This window comes from Hyla sarda, chromosome 1, assembly GCF_029499605.1.
Source record: "Hyla sarda isolate aHylSar1 chromosome 1, aHylSar1.hap1, whole genome shotgun sequence".
Lineage (NCBI taxonomy): Eukaryota > Metazoa > Chordata > Amphibia > Anura > Hylidae > Hyla > Hyla sarda.
Genome location: NC_079189.1, coordinates 65,448,327 through 65,464,858, shown reverse-complemented (window position 1 = coordinate 65,464,858; position 16,532 = coordinate 65,448,327). Strand labels below are relative to the sequence as shown.

General features: G+C 38.8%; 1 protein-coding gene across 4 annotated transcripts in view; it reads left to right on the top strand.

The window, feature by feature from the left end:
- Positions 1 to 15,917, top strand: part of LDB2 (LIM domain binding 2) — a 403,146-nt gene extending 387,229 nt beyond the window's left edge. Inside the window, exons 6-9 of one of the 4 annotated variants that reach the window (XM_056555194.1) lie at positions 7,531 to 7,654; positions 9,098 to 9,231; positions 11,454 to 11,528; positions 14,256 to 15,917. In XM_056555194.1, the coding sequence (XP_056411169.1) occupies positions 7,531 to 7,654; positions 9,098 to 9,231; positions 11,454 to 11,528; positions 14,256 to 14,486 (564 nt within the window). In that variant the 3' untranslated portion in view covers positions 14,487 to 15,917. Of the gene's footprint in view, positions 1 to 7,530; positions 7,655 to 9,097; positions 9,232 to 11,453; positions 11,529 to 14,221 lie in introns of all 4 variants that reach the window. The other 3 variants (XM_056555196.1, XM_056555195.1, XM_056555207.1) reach the window with 3 other exon arrangements.
- Positions 15,918 to 16,532: the final 615 nt, after the last annotated feature.

The following is a 16,532-nucleotide window of genomic DNA, read 5'->3' as shown; positions in this document are numbered from 1 at the left end:
TTTCCCGGGTGGTGTTTTTGGAATCATTGTCATGCTGAAAGACCCAGCAACGTTTCATCTTCAATGTCCTTGCTGATGGAAGAAGGTTTTCACTAAAAATCTCACAATACATGGACCCATTCATTCTTTCCTTTACACAGATCAGTCGTCCTTGTCCCCTAGCAGAAAAAACAGCCGCAAAGCATGCTGTTTCCACCCCCATGCTTCACAGTAGGTATGGTGTTCTTTGGATGCAACTCAGCATTCTTTCTCCTCCAAACATGACAAGTTGAGTTTTTAGCAAAAAGTTCTACTTTGGTTTCATCTGACCATATGACATTCTCCCAATACTCTTCTGGATCATCCAAATGCTCTCTAGCAAACTTCAGACAGGCCCGGACATGTACTGGCTTAAGCAGGGGGACACGTCTGGCACTGAATGATTTGAGTCCCTGGCGGCGTAGTGTGTTACTGATGGTAGCCTTTGTTACTTTGGTCCCAGCTCTCTGCAGGTCATTCACTCGGTCCCCCTGTGTGGTTCTGGGATTTTTACTCACCATTCTTGTGATCATTTTGACACCACGGGGTGAGATCTTGCGTGGAGCCCCAGATCAAGGGAAATTATCAGTGGTCTTGTATGTCTTCCATTTTCTAATAATTGCTCCCACAGTGGATTTCTTCACACCAAGCTGCTTGCTTATTGCAGATTCAGTCTTCCCAGCCTGGTGCATGTCTACAATTTTGTTTCTGGTGTCCTTTGACAGTTCTTTGGTCTTGGCAATAGTGGAGTTTGGAGTGTGACATTGTGGACAGGTGTCTTTTATACTGATAACAAGTTCAAACATGTGCTATTAATACAGGTAATGAGTGGAGGACAGAGCAGACTCTTAAAGAAGTTAAAGGTCTGTGAGAGCCAGAAATCTTACATGTTTGTAGGTGACCAAATACTTATTTTCCACCATAATTTGCAAATCAATTCTTTAAAAATCGGACAATGTGATGTTATGGATTTTTTTCTCAATATGTCTCTCATAGTTGAGGTATACCTATGATGAAAATTACAGGCCTCTCTCATCATTTTAAGTGGGAGAACTTGCACATTTGCTGGCTGACTAAATACTTTTATGCCCCCACAGTATCTATCCATCTATTTATCTCAAATCAATTTTTTTATTTATATTAATATATTAAATATATATATATATATATATATACACATTATATAAAAAAAAAAAATATATATATATATATATATATATATATATATATATATATATATATATGGTAAAATATAGAAAACACTGCTGCTTTAATTACAAAAAATAAAAAATCTTCTACTTCCACAGGTTGTGTGTGGTATTGCAGATCAGACCCAGTCACTTCTATGGATGGAGCTGAGCTGCTGAGTGGACTGAGCAGCACATTCAGGACATTCAATAGACAGGTGGTGTCTGGAAGATAGAAAAGAAAAAAATGGGTGCAGTTGTCCATTCAAACAAATCAGATTGCTTTTTTTAATTTTTAAAAAGGCCTCTGAAAAATGACATTGTCATTGTTTATTGTCAGTGGTTGCATCTACCACCTTGGTTGCCTGCTGCCTAATCATTTTGGGGGAGATTTATCAAAACCTGTCTAGAGGAAAAGCTGCTGAGTTTCCATAGCAACCAATCAGATCTCTTCTTTAATTTTTTTTAGAGGTCTTTTCAAAAATGAAAGAAGCGATCTGATTGGTTGCTATGGGAAACTCAGCAACTTTCCTCTGAACAGGTTTTAATAAATCTCCCCTTTGAATCTGTATACAGCATGTGACCAATTTGGTCATCTCTATTGAACACAGGCAGTATAACTCTTACTTGGGGATGAACCCACCATTAGGTTATGCTGGCATGGATATAATGTACTCTGATACAGACAATTGTCCTGATAAACCCGCCATGAATTGACAAGGGAAACACGTCAGAACCATTGCATGTGGCATTGTTTTTTTTTACAATTGGAACCACCTGATATAACTGCACACAAGGCAATAAACCAGTGGAGGCTTTATTGTATTTGTTTACAGCCCCATGAAACTATATTTTGGTCTGGGAGTGCAGATATTTGAGTATTTTATGTGGAATTAAAAATGTATATAAAAATATATCTGATTCTGCTAGGAGAATTATCCAATTGTTTGCATCACTGTTTATTGTTTCTCCCTCACTGTTACACAGGTTAGGGTAGTATAACAGTAAAACACCGGGTTGGGGATTGCCACTATGGTCAGGGCACTCTAAAAGATGGGGCCAGAGAAAAGAGGCTATAGCTTCACGGTGCAACCCTCCCCCCCCATTTCTCCCATTCTTTCTATATAGTGAATTTTCGCTCCAGAATTACCCTAATAAAAAGTTTGTCTATGTTATTCACACCCATTTTTTTTTACTTAAAAGCGTTATGCATGAATCGGAAAACAGAGATAATTTCTTTCAAAGACTGCTTCCTGTCTGTCTCCAGGGTGCGTGTGGTTCTGCAGCTCAGTTCCATTGAAGTGAATGGGGCCAAGTTGTAATACCACACCCAAAGTGGAGACAGACAGGGAGTGGTCTTTGTAAGAAAATATGTCTGTATTTTGATTCCTGGATAACCCTTTTAATAAAAGATAAATTTTACAATTTTTGGTATACAGTAGAATCTCCCTTAGTGGACAACTCCCTATAGGGGACACCTCCCAATAGTGGACAGTTTTTAATTTCCCGGCAGAGTCCCATAAGACTTAATGTATTTGCACGCTCCGAATAGGGGGCACTCCCAATAATGGATGCAGACACACCTAATAGGGGACCAAACACTCCCAATAGGGGATAATAGGGGACAAAACACTCACAATAGGGGACAATACACTCACATTGGGGGACAAAACACTCCCAATAGGCGACAACCAAGCTTATGTGCCATCCCTACTGTCACGACCGACTGTGGGGACAGGGAGATTGAGCCCTAAACTGACCGTAAAAACACCCTCCCTGCCTACTTGCCCATCCATCCTAAGCGATGGATCGACAACTTGGAGCCGGTCCCTCAATGCGCTACAATGCAGTGGTGTAAAATCAAATAAATACATAGTCGGTCACATGACAAATACATTACTGGTCAAAATCTAAACAGGCAAACTGATCAGGAACATAGGACACTGTTCACAATCAGATACAAGTACAAAGAACAAAGATCAGATCAACCAAACAGGATATAAATATAGAACACTGTTAACACTGGACACAGATAACTAACAAACAGATGAAGTCCAGAACACAAGACTGGGAAACAGATGAGTCTGCATAGACTCCAGGAGCAAACAGGAATAAAAACTCAATCCCCCAGAAAACCTCCAGAAAAGACCACCATCGAGCACGGAGTCCACCATCAAGCACGGAGATATCTTGTACTAAAACTCAATTCCCCAGAGTCCCATTAAAATGTCACAGGGATGTCTTGTTACAAAAACTCAGAAAACGGATACAAGAAAACACATAGTGTGAACAGCGACTTAGCAGAACAGACAAACTAATCCTAAAAACAACTAATGTAACACAGACTAAAATCTACTAAACAAGATTAATTAACCATGGCTAAAAACTCAGATCATATCACAAGGTAAATGCTCAAGCAGATTATTGCACAAACAGACATAATAGCATATTGCACAAACAGACAAAGTGTATTGCACTAAATAACCAGCCACTAGAATGCAGACTGAGCTGGAGTTATATAGCCACACCCGCCTTGCAAATGGGTGAAAGCCTTAACTCTTTAACGCCTGGAAAGGAAAGCACAGAAAAAGATAATGCATGAAAAACAAGGTCTGAACAGGATCTAAAACGGAAAAATTCAAAAATAAATAAACAGACATTACACCTACCTTGCACACAGGGCCACCATCAGGAGGTACAGAAAATACCCTGTAAGGGGCCCAGGCCCAGCAGGACACCACTGCAGAAGCCTCAGCACAGAAGCAGAAGACCGCTGTTTAAACAGTGGTCTCCTGCTTCTGTACGTTTGCTGGCCACATCATTCACACTCCCCTCCTTCCCTGATCCCCCCCTCCCTGTGCCAAATCATCCCCCCCCCCCTAATTACCCCCTGTGCCACATGATTTCTACTTGAACCCCCCCCCCCGTGCTATTTCATTACCCCTGTATTACCCTCTGTGCAAATTCATCCCCCCCGTCTTTACCACCCCCTGTGCCATTTCATTCCCCCTTTATCCCCCTGTGCCACTTCATAAAGAGGGGATGATGAACTTACACAGGGTAATAAAGGGGGAAAATGGCACAGGGGGATCAATGGGAAATGATGTGGCACAGGGGGTAATGGGGGGGGGGGGGGGGTAATTTGGGACAAGGCACAGGGGGAATAAGGTAGCCAAGGGTAAAAAGGGGGGATGAAATGGTACAGGAGGTTGATAAAGGATGATTAAAACAGCACTGGGAGATTCTACTGAAATATTGTTTTTTATCATGTTTTATATGTAATTACACTCCGGTGAGTACATTACAGTATTTGATCATTTAGAAGGATGTTTTTCTCAATAGGGGACATCTCCCAATAGTGGACACTTTTTAATTCCCGTGAGTGTCTGCTATTGTTAGATTCTACTGTATTAGGATTGAAAATCAGAGACAATGATTCACGAATGTTTCTCTGGCCTCCTCGATCACCAGATCAAAGATTCTGTGAGTAATTTCTATGGAATTACATCAAGAACTCATTGTATCTGCCCCCCCCAACCCACAACATCACCAATTAAAATCATTTTTCATGCTAATAGATGTGTTATGTTTTCTTTTGAACCTTCTTTTTTTAATCACCCTGTATATATCTAGGCAGAGCTGCTATTGTACAGTCTTTATTTTAGAGTTGTTATTTCACCCAGCTTTCTAAGAACTGGAAATAACTTAAAACAGGTCTGAAAAGACTTTGATTCATTATTGATTTCATTATTTTAGGGGTAAATTCCCTTTAATATTAAAGGGGGACTCCGTTACTCAACAACGTATCCCCTACCCACAAGTGCTATATCTCCAGCTCTCCCCTAGAGATGCAAGTTGCTAAGTACCGGAGTTCCCCTTTAATGACATTCCCCTTAAAGCATCAGTGATTGTCATTTACAGAGATGATTTGGGGCTTCATCCATACTATACATACAATACAGAATGGAGATAGTCGTCTTCTCTGAGCAATAAGAAGCATTTAGTAATCTAGTCCTAACTCTCCCCAAGCCTTGTATTAGACTTTATTTGCAGCCATGAAGACGGGAAGAATATTTCTTGCTAATTAAGAATTGTCATTGAAACCAATTGTTAGCAAAGGAAACAGATTAAAATCCCAAGGGGACAGGAGTGTCAGACTGCAGCCATTATCACAGTGTGCGTCTACATCCCATGCAGGCAGCAAATGTGTCGCTGCTTTCATTTTAGAGAATGGATTCAGAAGAGGCACAGGTTTTTTTTTACATTGCGTTTCTCAATCTATATCCAAAGCTACTGATGGCCTCAGCTTCTACATTATTTCCCTAAAGTCATAACATCAGTGCTTATGTAATATTCAAATGAACTGTGTCCTTAAAAAATTACCTATTATTTAAATCAAGTTTTTTATTTTTAAAAGGGGTACTCCAGTGGAAAAAAATTTTTTTTGATCAACTGGTGCCAGAAAGTTAAACAGATTTGTAAATTACTTCTATTAAAAAATCTTAATCCTTCTAGTACTTATTAGCTGCTGAATGCTACAGAGGAAATTATTTTCTTTTTGGAACACAGTGCTCTCTGCTGACATCATGACCACAGTGCTCTATGCTGACATCTCTGTCCATTTTAGGAACTGTCCAGAGCAGCTTATGTTTTGTATGGGGATTTTCTCCCACTCTGGACAGTTCTTAAAATGAACAGAGATGTCAGCAGAGAGCTCTGTGTTCCAAAAAGAAAATAATTTCCTCTATAGTATTTAGCAGTTAATATGTACTGGAAGCATTAAGATTTTTTGATAGAAATCATTTACAAATCTGTTTAACTTTCTGGCACCAGTTGATTAAAAGAAAATCAGTACCAGAGTACCCCTTTAAGACTTTTTGGTGTTTTCTTTCTTGGTGCTTTGATCAGTAAAAAATGTATCTGTACTACATTTATGTCAATTTTTCATAGCAGATATTGAACTTTTTTTTTTAATATTTACTTAATTGTGTAGTAGTTGCAAGCTCCTAGGCATGGAGAGGTAATAGGCAACCCTGGATCAAAAAAAAAAAAAACTGAAAATATGAGATGGAAGAGGGGAAGATCAAGAGTCATCTTGGCCCCTAGACACTAAATATCATAGGCTTCTAATATAGCAAAATAAAGAAGGCTCTCCCACCACCTCTCTCCTGCACACAGAAACTCCCCATCCTCAAAGATGACTCTCGTCACACCATTACAGCTTACCTTATACCATACATAACATTATGACATAGACTCACCTGGACAACTCTGGTCTGGAGACCCCGAAGCTACATGTAGAAATCTACTTACATAGCATTTCAATAACAACAGTGAAGGAATTGGGATGCCAATGATGCTTGCAGCAAAAAGAACATGGAGGGTAAGTATTGTGCCAAAACCTGCCCAAACTACTGATATCCAGAAATAACTTACAATAAAGGGTGCCTCCAAATAAAATAAAATAAAACACCTAAGGTGAAACGGGGTAACTATCTGGTTACATAGTACGGTTGAAAAAAGACACATATCCATGAAGTGGTGGAGGAGTTAATGGCAAAATACCTTATCTAAAAGGGATGCAGTATGTTCCATATAGAGTGTTCATATTTGCATCCATTCAATCAGGAGCTTAGTATTGTTGGGCATTTGGTTGTATCTTTTAAGGTATGATGGTAGAACATCTAAAAGTGGCTCCAATTTATACAATCCAATACTGCTTTAGGCTGGGTTCACACTACGTTTTCTCCCATACGGGAGCGCATACAGCAGGGGGGAGCTAAAACCTCGCGCTCCCGTATGTCACCGTATGCGCTCCCGTATGTCATTCATTTCAATGAGCCGGCCGGAGTGAAACGTTCGGTCCGGTCGGCTCATTTTTGCGCCGTATGCGCTTTTACAACCGGACCTAAAACCGTGGTTGACCACAGTTTTAGGTCCGGTTGTAAAAGCGCATACGGCGCAAAAATGAGCCGACCGGACCGAACGTTTCACTCCGGTCGGCTCATTGAAATGAATGACATACGGGAGCACATACAGTGACATACGGGAGCGCGAGCTTTTAGCTCTCCCCTGCCGTATGCGCTCCCGTATAGGAGAAAACGTAGTGTGAACCCAGCCTTAGCCTTATCAATGACAATGAGACATTACATCTGAAGAATACTTGTCACTACTATGCTAGCATTATTAAAAGGAATTGCACATTGTCTGTAGTATATACCTGATAAGAAAATTGACAAATTGTTTCCAGATAAACTAGTTAATCTTAGTAAAGCAATTCTATTACTTGTTGAATATAATCTATTGGATTTGTGTTTTATTTTAGTTGTGTGTAATACTGGAGCCAATGCAAGAATTAATGTCAAGACATAAAACGTATAACCTTAGTCCAAGGGACTGTCTAAAAACATGCTTGTTTCAAAAATGGCAGCGAATGGTTGCACCACCAGGTAAGTCTTATGCAGCCTCCATTATATCCGTTCCCTATGTTGTGTCTATATGTGTATGTGTACAAAATAAATATACAGTGACAGAGGAGATCACTTTGAGTCATACATACTAAACAATATATACAAAAAAAATAAAATAATAATAATCAAATATTATGTTTTTATCCTTTTATTGCATTTGTTATTATTCTTTAATTTCAGGGAGTTAGACAACCCCTTTGTAACAATGACAACTTGTTGCTGAATGGCAGCACTTGGTTTACCCTTTAGCAGTCACTCTTTCTTGGTCTTAAAGGGGTACTCTGCTGAAAACATCTTATCCCCTTTCCAAAGGGTAGGGGATAGAAGTCTAATCACAGGGGTCCCACCGCTGGGGACCCCCACAACCTCCGCTGTGGCACCCCTGTCATTCATTGCATGGAGCAAACTCTGCTCCGTGCCTGATGACTGGCGAACATGGCTGCCACACCCCCTCCATTCATGTTTATGGGAGGAGGCGTGATGTCTGCGATAGACATGTGACATCTGCGATTCATGTCTCTGATAGACATGAATGGAGGGGGCATGGCGTGATGTCACGAATGCGGAAGCTCCAAGCTTCCATGTTTCGGATACCGCTGCTGCTGGCTCGGAGATCACTGGGGTCCGCAGCGGTGGGACCCCCGCGATTAGACATCTCATCTGCTTAACTGTAGCTTTCAGTTGTCAGATACTCCCAGTGAAGAAAAGAACCAGCAGGCATCTAAAAAAAAAAAAAAAAAAAAGCACACGTATCAATATCAGAAGTAACAAGAATAAGATGGCAACTTAACATGTAGTGACCACAAATGGTTTGGACATAATAAAACAGATAAAGAGGAATGAATCAGAACATGATAAAACAAAGACATACACTAACACTTAACCTAATCTTTCCCTAGATCTTTCCCTAAACTAAACTAACACAGCAAAACACAGACTCAGAAAAGCACAAACAGGAATCAAGAAAGATATAAGGAATTTATATTGTAAGGGCAAAATAATGGATAATACTATATTATGTTAGTAGTTAGCAGAAATTCAGTGGGACATCCTTAAATAAGGGTTTCACAAATGAATATTGAATTTTAAACAAATAATGTAAGGTTTAGTAGGTCCATGTATGCTTTTTCACAGTCAAATTGTGAAAGAGTAAGTAGACCCTAAGTAGAGATTGATGCAAAGAACATTATTTTCCCCATACCTGCTATGGTACTTTCTACTCACTCAATAAAATGTAATGTAGGAGGAGTGGGATACAACTCAATAGGGTTGGTATACCAAAGCAAGATGGACAGAAGCCAGGCCAGATCCAATGCAAAGTATCATAGATGGAGCGATACTTTCATAAAAGCATTTAATATTTTTTCTATAAATGGTTTTATAGAATATTTATGATCACAAATGTCTTGTTGCAACTCACAGCAGAACCTACAAGACAGACGACCACCAAAAGGCGGAAAAGGAAAAATTCTACCAGCAGTTCAGGAAACACAAACAGCACATATACTAAGAAAAAACTACCAGCTGCAAGTCTCAACTTATCCAGTCAAGTACCTGTAAGTATCATTATGTTAATGCAGGTCTTGTATATTTTGCGTGTGACTCCTTGTCAGAGACAAGAGCAGAATTTAATCAGAAGGTGTTAGTATAAAGATCGAAATGAACAAGTAATCATGAAAATACACACTCATGGCTTATCATTTACTGAAAGAATAGGCCAACCACAGAAATACTATCATCATAAGAAGGAAGAGGTCAGGTTCACCATATTCATAAATGTGGAGGGCTTGGGGATGGAACCAACAAAGTTCATTAAGGATAGGCCATCAATGTGCATTTCTGGAAAACCCATTTGAGAAGTAAATTCACCTATGGCAAACCAACCAGAATATGCTGTATTGGGATTGCCTAAATTTGAGGATCTAGTGTTATGATCAGAATTAATTTTTTTAAGAGATCGTTTTGAAATTTAGGAATTACGAAACTTTAGAAACTTCTCATGGACTCAGTTATAGGGGAATCTCAGTGGTCCAACCCACAATACAATAGAGTGTTCCTGGGTCTTGTAAGATCTGGTATGACCCTGTTATCGGAGCTATATATACCGTAAATAGTTCAGACGAAAATAGACATTCCTAAATTGGCTGAGGCTGATCAACCTGGCACATGTTGTTTGTAATTCTGTATAAAATTTAGACCTACATTTTTTTTGTTTGCTTAAGACTGATTTTGTGATTTGTGGTGCATAGCATCAAACTTAGGCCCCACCCAATTTATTCCAGGTCACGCCTTCTCTCAGTAAGCCCCACCCCTTGTCGGTTAAGGCGTAGTTTTTATACTGTTTGGCGTAATTTGCTTAATAAATTTGTCTTAATTGCTGTGTGCCACAATTCTGATGCATTTGAGAACAAAATTCTGGTTAAGCAACCTTTGTAACTTTGCCTCAGGCTCATGAAATTCAGATCTATTTTGTAAAATGCAAGTGCATAATTTGCTATTAAAGGGGTATTCCTGGTTCACCACATAGCTCTATGAGAGAGAGCCAAACGCTGTATCTCCAGCTCTCCCATAGAGATACACGAAGGGGGCATGTCGTGCGGGGTTCCAAATGCCCAGTTCCCAGGGAGGAGATCAGACACTTATCCCCAATCCTTTAAGGAGAAAGGTAACCTGATCCAGTGGGAACACTATGCCCAAGACTGAGTCCAAAAAGAGACTGCACAGCCAGGCAATAAAAAAATATGAGGAATAGTACCCACTGATTGACCACACCGCCAGTACAGAGGGGACACCGGTGGATGATAATGGTGACAGAGCTCAGGAGCGTGGTACCACTGAAAAAGGACTTTATATTGATTTTCCCTGTAGGAAACATAGGAAGAAGCCTCTGCAGTCTGGGACCAGATTAAAAACCCAAGGATCAATCAAAGCCAAAGGGAGGGAGTCAATTTCTCTACTTACAGAGGGTTTGAGGCAGAGAAACCTAGAGAAAGGAGCAGTGTCAGATCACTCCTGAAACTATATGAACCCAATAAACTCCATATCCCTCCCCAACTGCCCTATGAGAAATAAAAAGAAACTGCAAACAAATTGTAATACAGTGGTATATATGTAGAGTTTTGAAGAGTAATCAGTGATTACAGGAAGATCAAGAGATTTGTCTTCATTCTGAACCATGTTTGAGCTCCTCTTTTTGGTGGTGCTCAAGGCAGCATTCATCATAACCTGTATTGTAAGATAAGAAGAGTTATTGTAGAAATGGGTTCACTTTTAAAGAATAAATTACTTTTTTATTTTTACATGACATATGTCTGTCCAATTTAGAGACAACCAATAACAAGTGATTTATTCTACTGCAGCACCACTATAGGAAAAATTTAGCATTACAACATCTAGTGAACGGAAACACCAGAAATGTGCAAAAAAAAAGTTGCCCAATAAATCCTGATCCTGATTAACCACTCTTAAAAATTATTTTAATACTTTGGTGATACCTATAAGTATTGGAACAATCAACAAAAATGTAATTTATATAAACAATTTTTTTTTTTTTTTGTTGTGTTATTTTCAAGAAATTATACATTCAAAATCTAAAATTCCTGATAAACTACTTGTGGTCTCTCATATCAAAGCACATAGACTAAATGAAGTACATTTTATTTTCTTATATGAAATTAACCTTTTTTTAAAACTATGTACAAATGTATCTTATTGCACCAAATTGGATTTGTAATTCTGTTTCAATCTTTTCTTTAACAAAATCCCCCTTTATTTACAGCTCATCACTACAAAAAAATGCATAGGCGATAAGACAAGAGTCAGGAGGAATTATCGTGGAATACGGAACGGTTTGGTAAGTAATGGGCCCAGGCAAATATAATGGGCCTGTTATGCCAAACCAGCCCTTATTCCATGATAATTTCCTTATTGCAGGCTTGTCCTGCTACTAAATCTGTCCCCATTAAAGCCTGTATGGTTGTAAACAATCAAGGCGTCATTGAAATTATCATGGAATATGGACCGGTTTTATAGTGGGGATGGCACATGGGCGTAAGTACCAGTGTAATAGGCATAGCAGCTGTTATGAGGACCAATCTTCTTTTAGACATAAGGGGCAGTTAGTGATGTATATGGGTCTTGGAAAGTGGAGTTATTTTATATTATTCCTGTGCTGTGACATCCCTCCATTACACCAGCACAGTGATATTATTTTGTTTTCTCTTACTGGTGCTTTGATGTCACAGTGAACATCATGGCCATTTTGTGTGTATTTTGCTGTATTTTGTCACCGTTGGAGTAATTGTGCTGTTATGTTACTGAAAAGATCTGTGCTGTGACATCATTGTGTGCATTATCCCTGCTCTATTACATCACTGCGTTCACTGTACTGTGACATGACTGTGGGTGTATTATACCTATTATTATACCGTTTATCCCCAGCCTTCTCTGTGATAAAATAATGGAAAATTCTATTTAAAGGTGTTATCCCACCAAAAATATCACGTGTATTTTACCAGTATGTATAAAAACAAATATTTCTTACATGGGAATTGATTTAAAAATCTGTTTCTGTTATGAAATATCTTACATTGCCCCCTGCTGTTCCTTGTTCTGCTGATTTCCGAGTATACTTTTTGCAGGACACACAAGTTCCACTGTTGGCCTTCTTACCAGGTGCACACTGAGACCTGCACATTTGTAAATTATATACTTTCTTTATGCACTTCCATAAGCCTCTATGTATTAAGAGAGAGAAAATAATGCTGAAATTCCTAGAAATTCCTAGAGAATGGATCTACATGTAGTACTATTCTTTGTCTTAACATATACAGGCATGTAGCACTGCATGAAAAAAGTATATGAAGCACAAGTAAAACATAAGAAGGTTAAATAGGTAAGGGACTGACGAGAATAAAATGCAGGGGATTAGTTTTCATAGTGGTATTTATATTTATTAGTGAGATCTCCATAGCTGTGTGTGAGGGACTATTTTTAATGCTGGTCAGTGGAAGGAGACAGGAGAACTGAGCTCTTGTAATGAGGGTCAGACTACAATGCCCTCCTGGGATATACAGCTGCTTCTTGGTCACATGATCACACTACTGCTGCACACAAAAAGTTTGAATAGAGCCGTAGAGCCACAAATAAATAATCTTAAAGAGTACCTGTCACCAAACTAAACTTTTAATATATTGTTCCTTATGTAAATATAAGACTAGGTGGCTCTGTTCTGCTCCCTGCCGCAAGTCAAACAGTTAGTTTGGTCTCCTCCCAGCCTGGCAGGAGACCAAACTCAGGAAATGCGTGCGGGGCATGGTGAGGAACAGCTCTCGCAGGCTTCAATGATGTTGTGTCTGCTGGGGAACGCCCACTTTCTCCTGCCAGGAACTTACACAATGTGAGCAAGGGGAAAGGTATAATACAGAGCTTTTTAGACCTGGGAAGGTTTTTTTAAGGGCAGAAGGGATGTTAGGAGCAGTTACGGATAATCTGAGTTGGTTTAGAAAATATGGTTTGTTAACATGCACTCTTTAAAGGGTATAAATGACACTGGAGAGCACTCACATAGATAGTGTTGGTATAGTGGTATGTGTTACTCCTGAGCTTTTTTTTTTTTTTTGTGTGTGAAATAATCTATTAAATATTTAATGGGGTACTCCCTTGGAAAACATTTTTTTTTTAAATGAACTGGTGCCAGAAAGTTAAACAGATTTGTAAATGACTTCCAGTACTTATCAGTTGCTATATGCTCCACAGGAAGTTATTTTCTTTTTGAATTTCCTTTCTGTCTGACCACAATGCTCTCTGCTGACACATCTGTCCATTTTAGGAACTGTCCAGAGTAGGAGCAAATCCCCATAGCAAACCTATCCTGCTCCAGACAGTTCCTAATATGAACAGAGGTGTCAGCAGAGAGCACTGTGGTCAGACAGAAAGGAAATAAAAAAATAAAAAAAACTTCCAGTGGAGCATACAGCAGTTGACAAGTACCTGAAGGATTAAGATTTTTAAATAGAAGTAATTTACAAATCTATCTAACTTTCTGGCACCAGTTGATTTAAAACATTTTTTTTCCAGGGGAGTACCCCTTTAAGTTATTTTATGACAACTATGTACAAAATGTTAGAATTGTTCTGTGACCAAACTGTTAACCAACCACAGACTTTTCTTATGTTGCTGCTTAAACGGGTTAGGCCCTTTATAAAGACATCCCCTCATAGGGAGTCTGACTGCTAGGACTGTCACTTCTGTTCAGCACCAGTGTGTCCCCAGAGTGTGTTAGGGAGTATCGACATGCCCTGCATGCAGAGATGAGAAGCCTTGTACAGGGGATCCCACGAGGGGTCCCAGCACTCACGTTTAGATGCTTTGAATAGGAAATACTTTTTTCTTAAGTGCATAAACCCCTTACTGTCTCTAAAACAAACATTCAATGCTTCTCATATTTCTTCCATAAGCTCTATCTTAACTCCAATAATGTATTTGAAATACCTTCAATACCAGTCCCACATTCAGTCATCGGTAGTTTTTTTGTCTTTCCTCAAGGTGCCCACATAATAATGGTCTGTGCTGTTCACAGGATGTGATGGTGGTAGGAGAACCAACTTTGATGGGAGGCGAATTTGGAGATGAAGATGAAAGGCTTATCACTAGACTAGAAAACACACAATATGATGCAGCTAATGGAATGGATGATGAAGAAGATTTCAACAACTCCCCTGCACTGGGAAACAATAGTCCATGGAACAGCAAACCACCCGCTACCCAGGACACCAAACCAGAAAACCCAACGCAGCAAGCTTCCCAATAGGTCGACACACCAGAGAACTTGGCAAACGCATATGATGTTGAGTTACAGATCATTGCATTGTTTACTTTATGGCAGTACAGAGTGTCAATATATCTACCAAGACATTTCTACAGATTTCTATTTCCTAATGGCATTGGGTTACATATTTTTCACTAATAATTGTGCAACGAAGATGAGATCTTACTTATCCTACCGGTTGTGATACTTTATTAATCCTAAAATAGTTCTATTAATAGAATATTGGGTCCCCTATGAAAACATGTTGCAATTATAAAGCCACAATTCCCCCAAAAATATCCTAAAATAGATGTAATAAAAACATAATATAATATTTTTACATTTCACCTGACCTGCTTTTCGAAATTAAGTTTTTTCTTAAATAATTTACTTATGATGTACAAGGTATACAAAGCAAAATTCAAGTTTCCATATGAGCTTCAAAGATACACAGTTGTAACAAGCCTATGTTGGCTTGAGAACATTCTGTCCTGATCAGTCTCTCATGTAGCTTCCCTAAAGGGCTCAGAAGACAAGCAGAGGACTTTATGATTGCTTTCAGTAATGGGCAGAGATAATGCCAATTAATTTCTATACATGTTTTAGGCTTAGTACCCCTTAAAGGGAACCTGTCATCACTTTCATACCGCCTAATTCGTAAGTCATGGGGGTTTCTCTCCATCCCACCAGTTTGATTGATAGAGCTCTCTCTGTTTTAGTATGGTAGAGAGCTATCAATCAGAGCCACTGGTGGATGCAGAAGCCACTGGAACCATTCTAACAACTTGTGGCTTGGGAAGTGTGAAAGTGATAACACGTTGCCTTTAAATAAATTACAACAAAGTATGCTAAAGTCAATGGTGATACTTGAGACCCTTTGAGACATATTCCATAGTCCTGAGCTAAAAGTAGCATGGGGTTGAGGATCTAGACCTAGGCATTAGAATACTCTCCACATCCTCTGGTAAGTATAGTCTCTGATGCAGTAATATCTACAAAGATTTGGCAGAAGACATATCTATTCGCAAGTTACTCAAGACAGTTACAGTCTTATAAAATAGTTTAGAAACTCAAGAAAAACTTAATTAATAAGAGAGGGGTCCATCATACATCAATTAGCCAGAATAGTGACTGCTTACAAAGAACAATGTTCTCTAGAGTACCCAGTCTTACATAATACAGACCACTGATTCCTACGGGCATCTTTCACTGCTTATTTTGCCCTCTTGTGGCACTTGACTTAAACAATTGTTGGCAGGTTCTTCAAAGATTACAGCTGATTTCTGTGGCTCTTAGAAAGGAGAGACCATGTGATCAACATATTTTGGGGACATGGTTGTTTACTTTCTTACATTTTCCGGTGTTTGTATATAAAGTATCACAACCTGCAAAATATTTAAAATCATTCCCTTAAAGGGGTACTCCACTGGAAAACATTTTTTTTAAATCAACTGGTGCCAGAAAGTTAAACAGATTTGTAAATTACTTCTATTAAAAAATCTATACTTATCAGCTGTTGTATGATCCACAGGAATTTCTTTTTATTTCCTTTCTGTCTGACTACAATGCTCTCTGCTGACACCTCTGTCCATTTTAGGAGCTGTCCAGAGCAGGATAGGCTTGCTATGGGGATTTGCTCCTACTCTGGACAGTTCCTAAAATGGACAGAGGTGTCAGCAGGGAGCACTGTGGTCAGACAGAAAGGAAATTCAAGCAGAAAATAACTTCCTGTTGATCATACAACAGCTGATAAGTACTGGAAAGATTAAGATTTTTTAATAGAAATAATTAACAAATCTGTTTAACTTTCTGGCACCAGTTGATTTAATTTTTTTTCCAGTGGAGTACCCCTTTAAATTAACACATCTGTTAGGACATAATTCACAGAATTTGTGTCTCTTTGGGCCAGTCCATTCTTTTTTTTTTTTTTTTTTTCTTTTTTTTTAGGATGTTTTGGAGGGCAAAGGGCATTTATAATGTAAATTTGATTTTGTAATACAAAATCCATCATTAAAAACATTTAAAAAAAAAAATAAAATACAGTTAAGT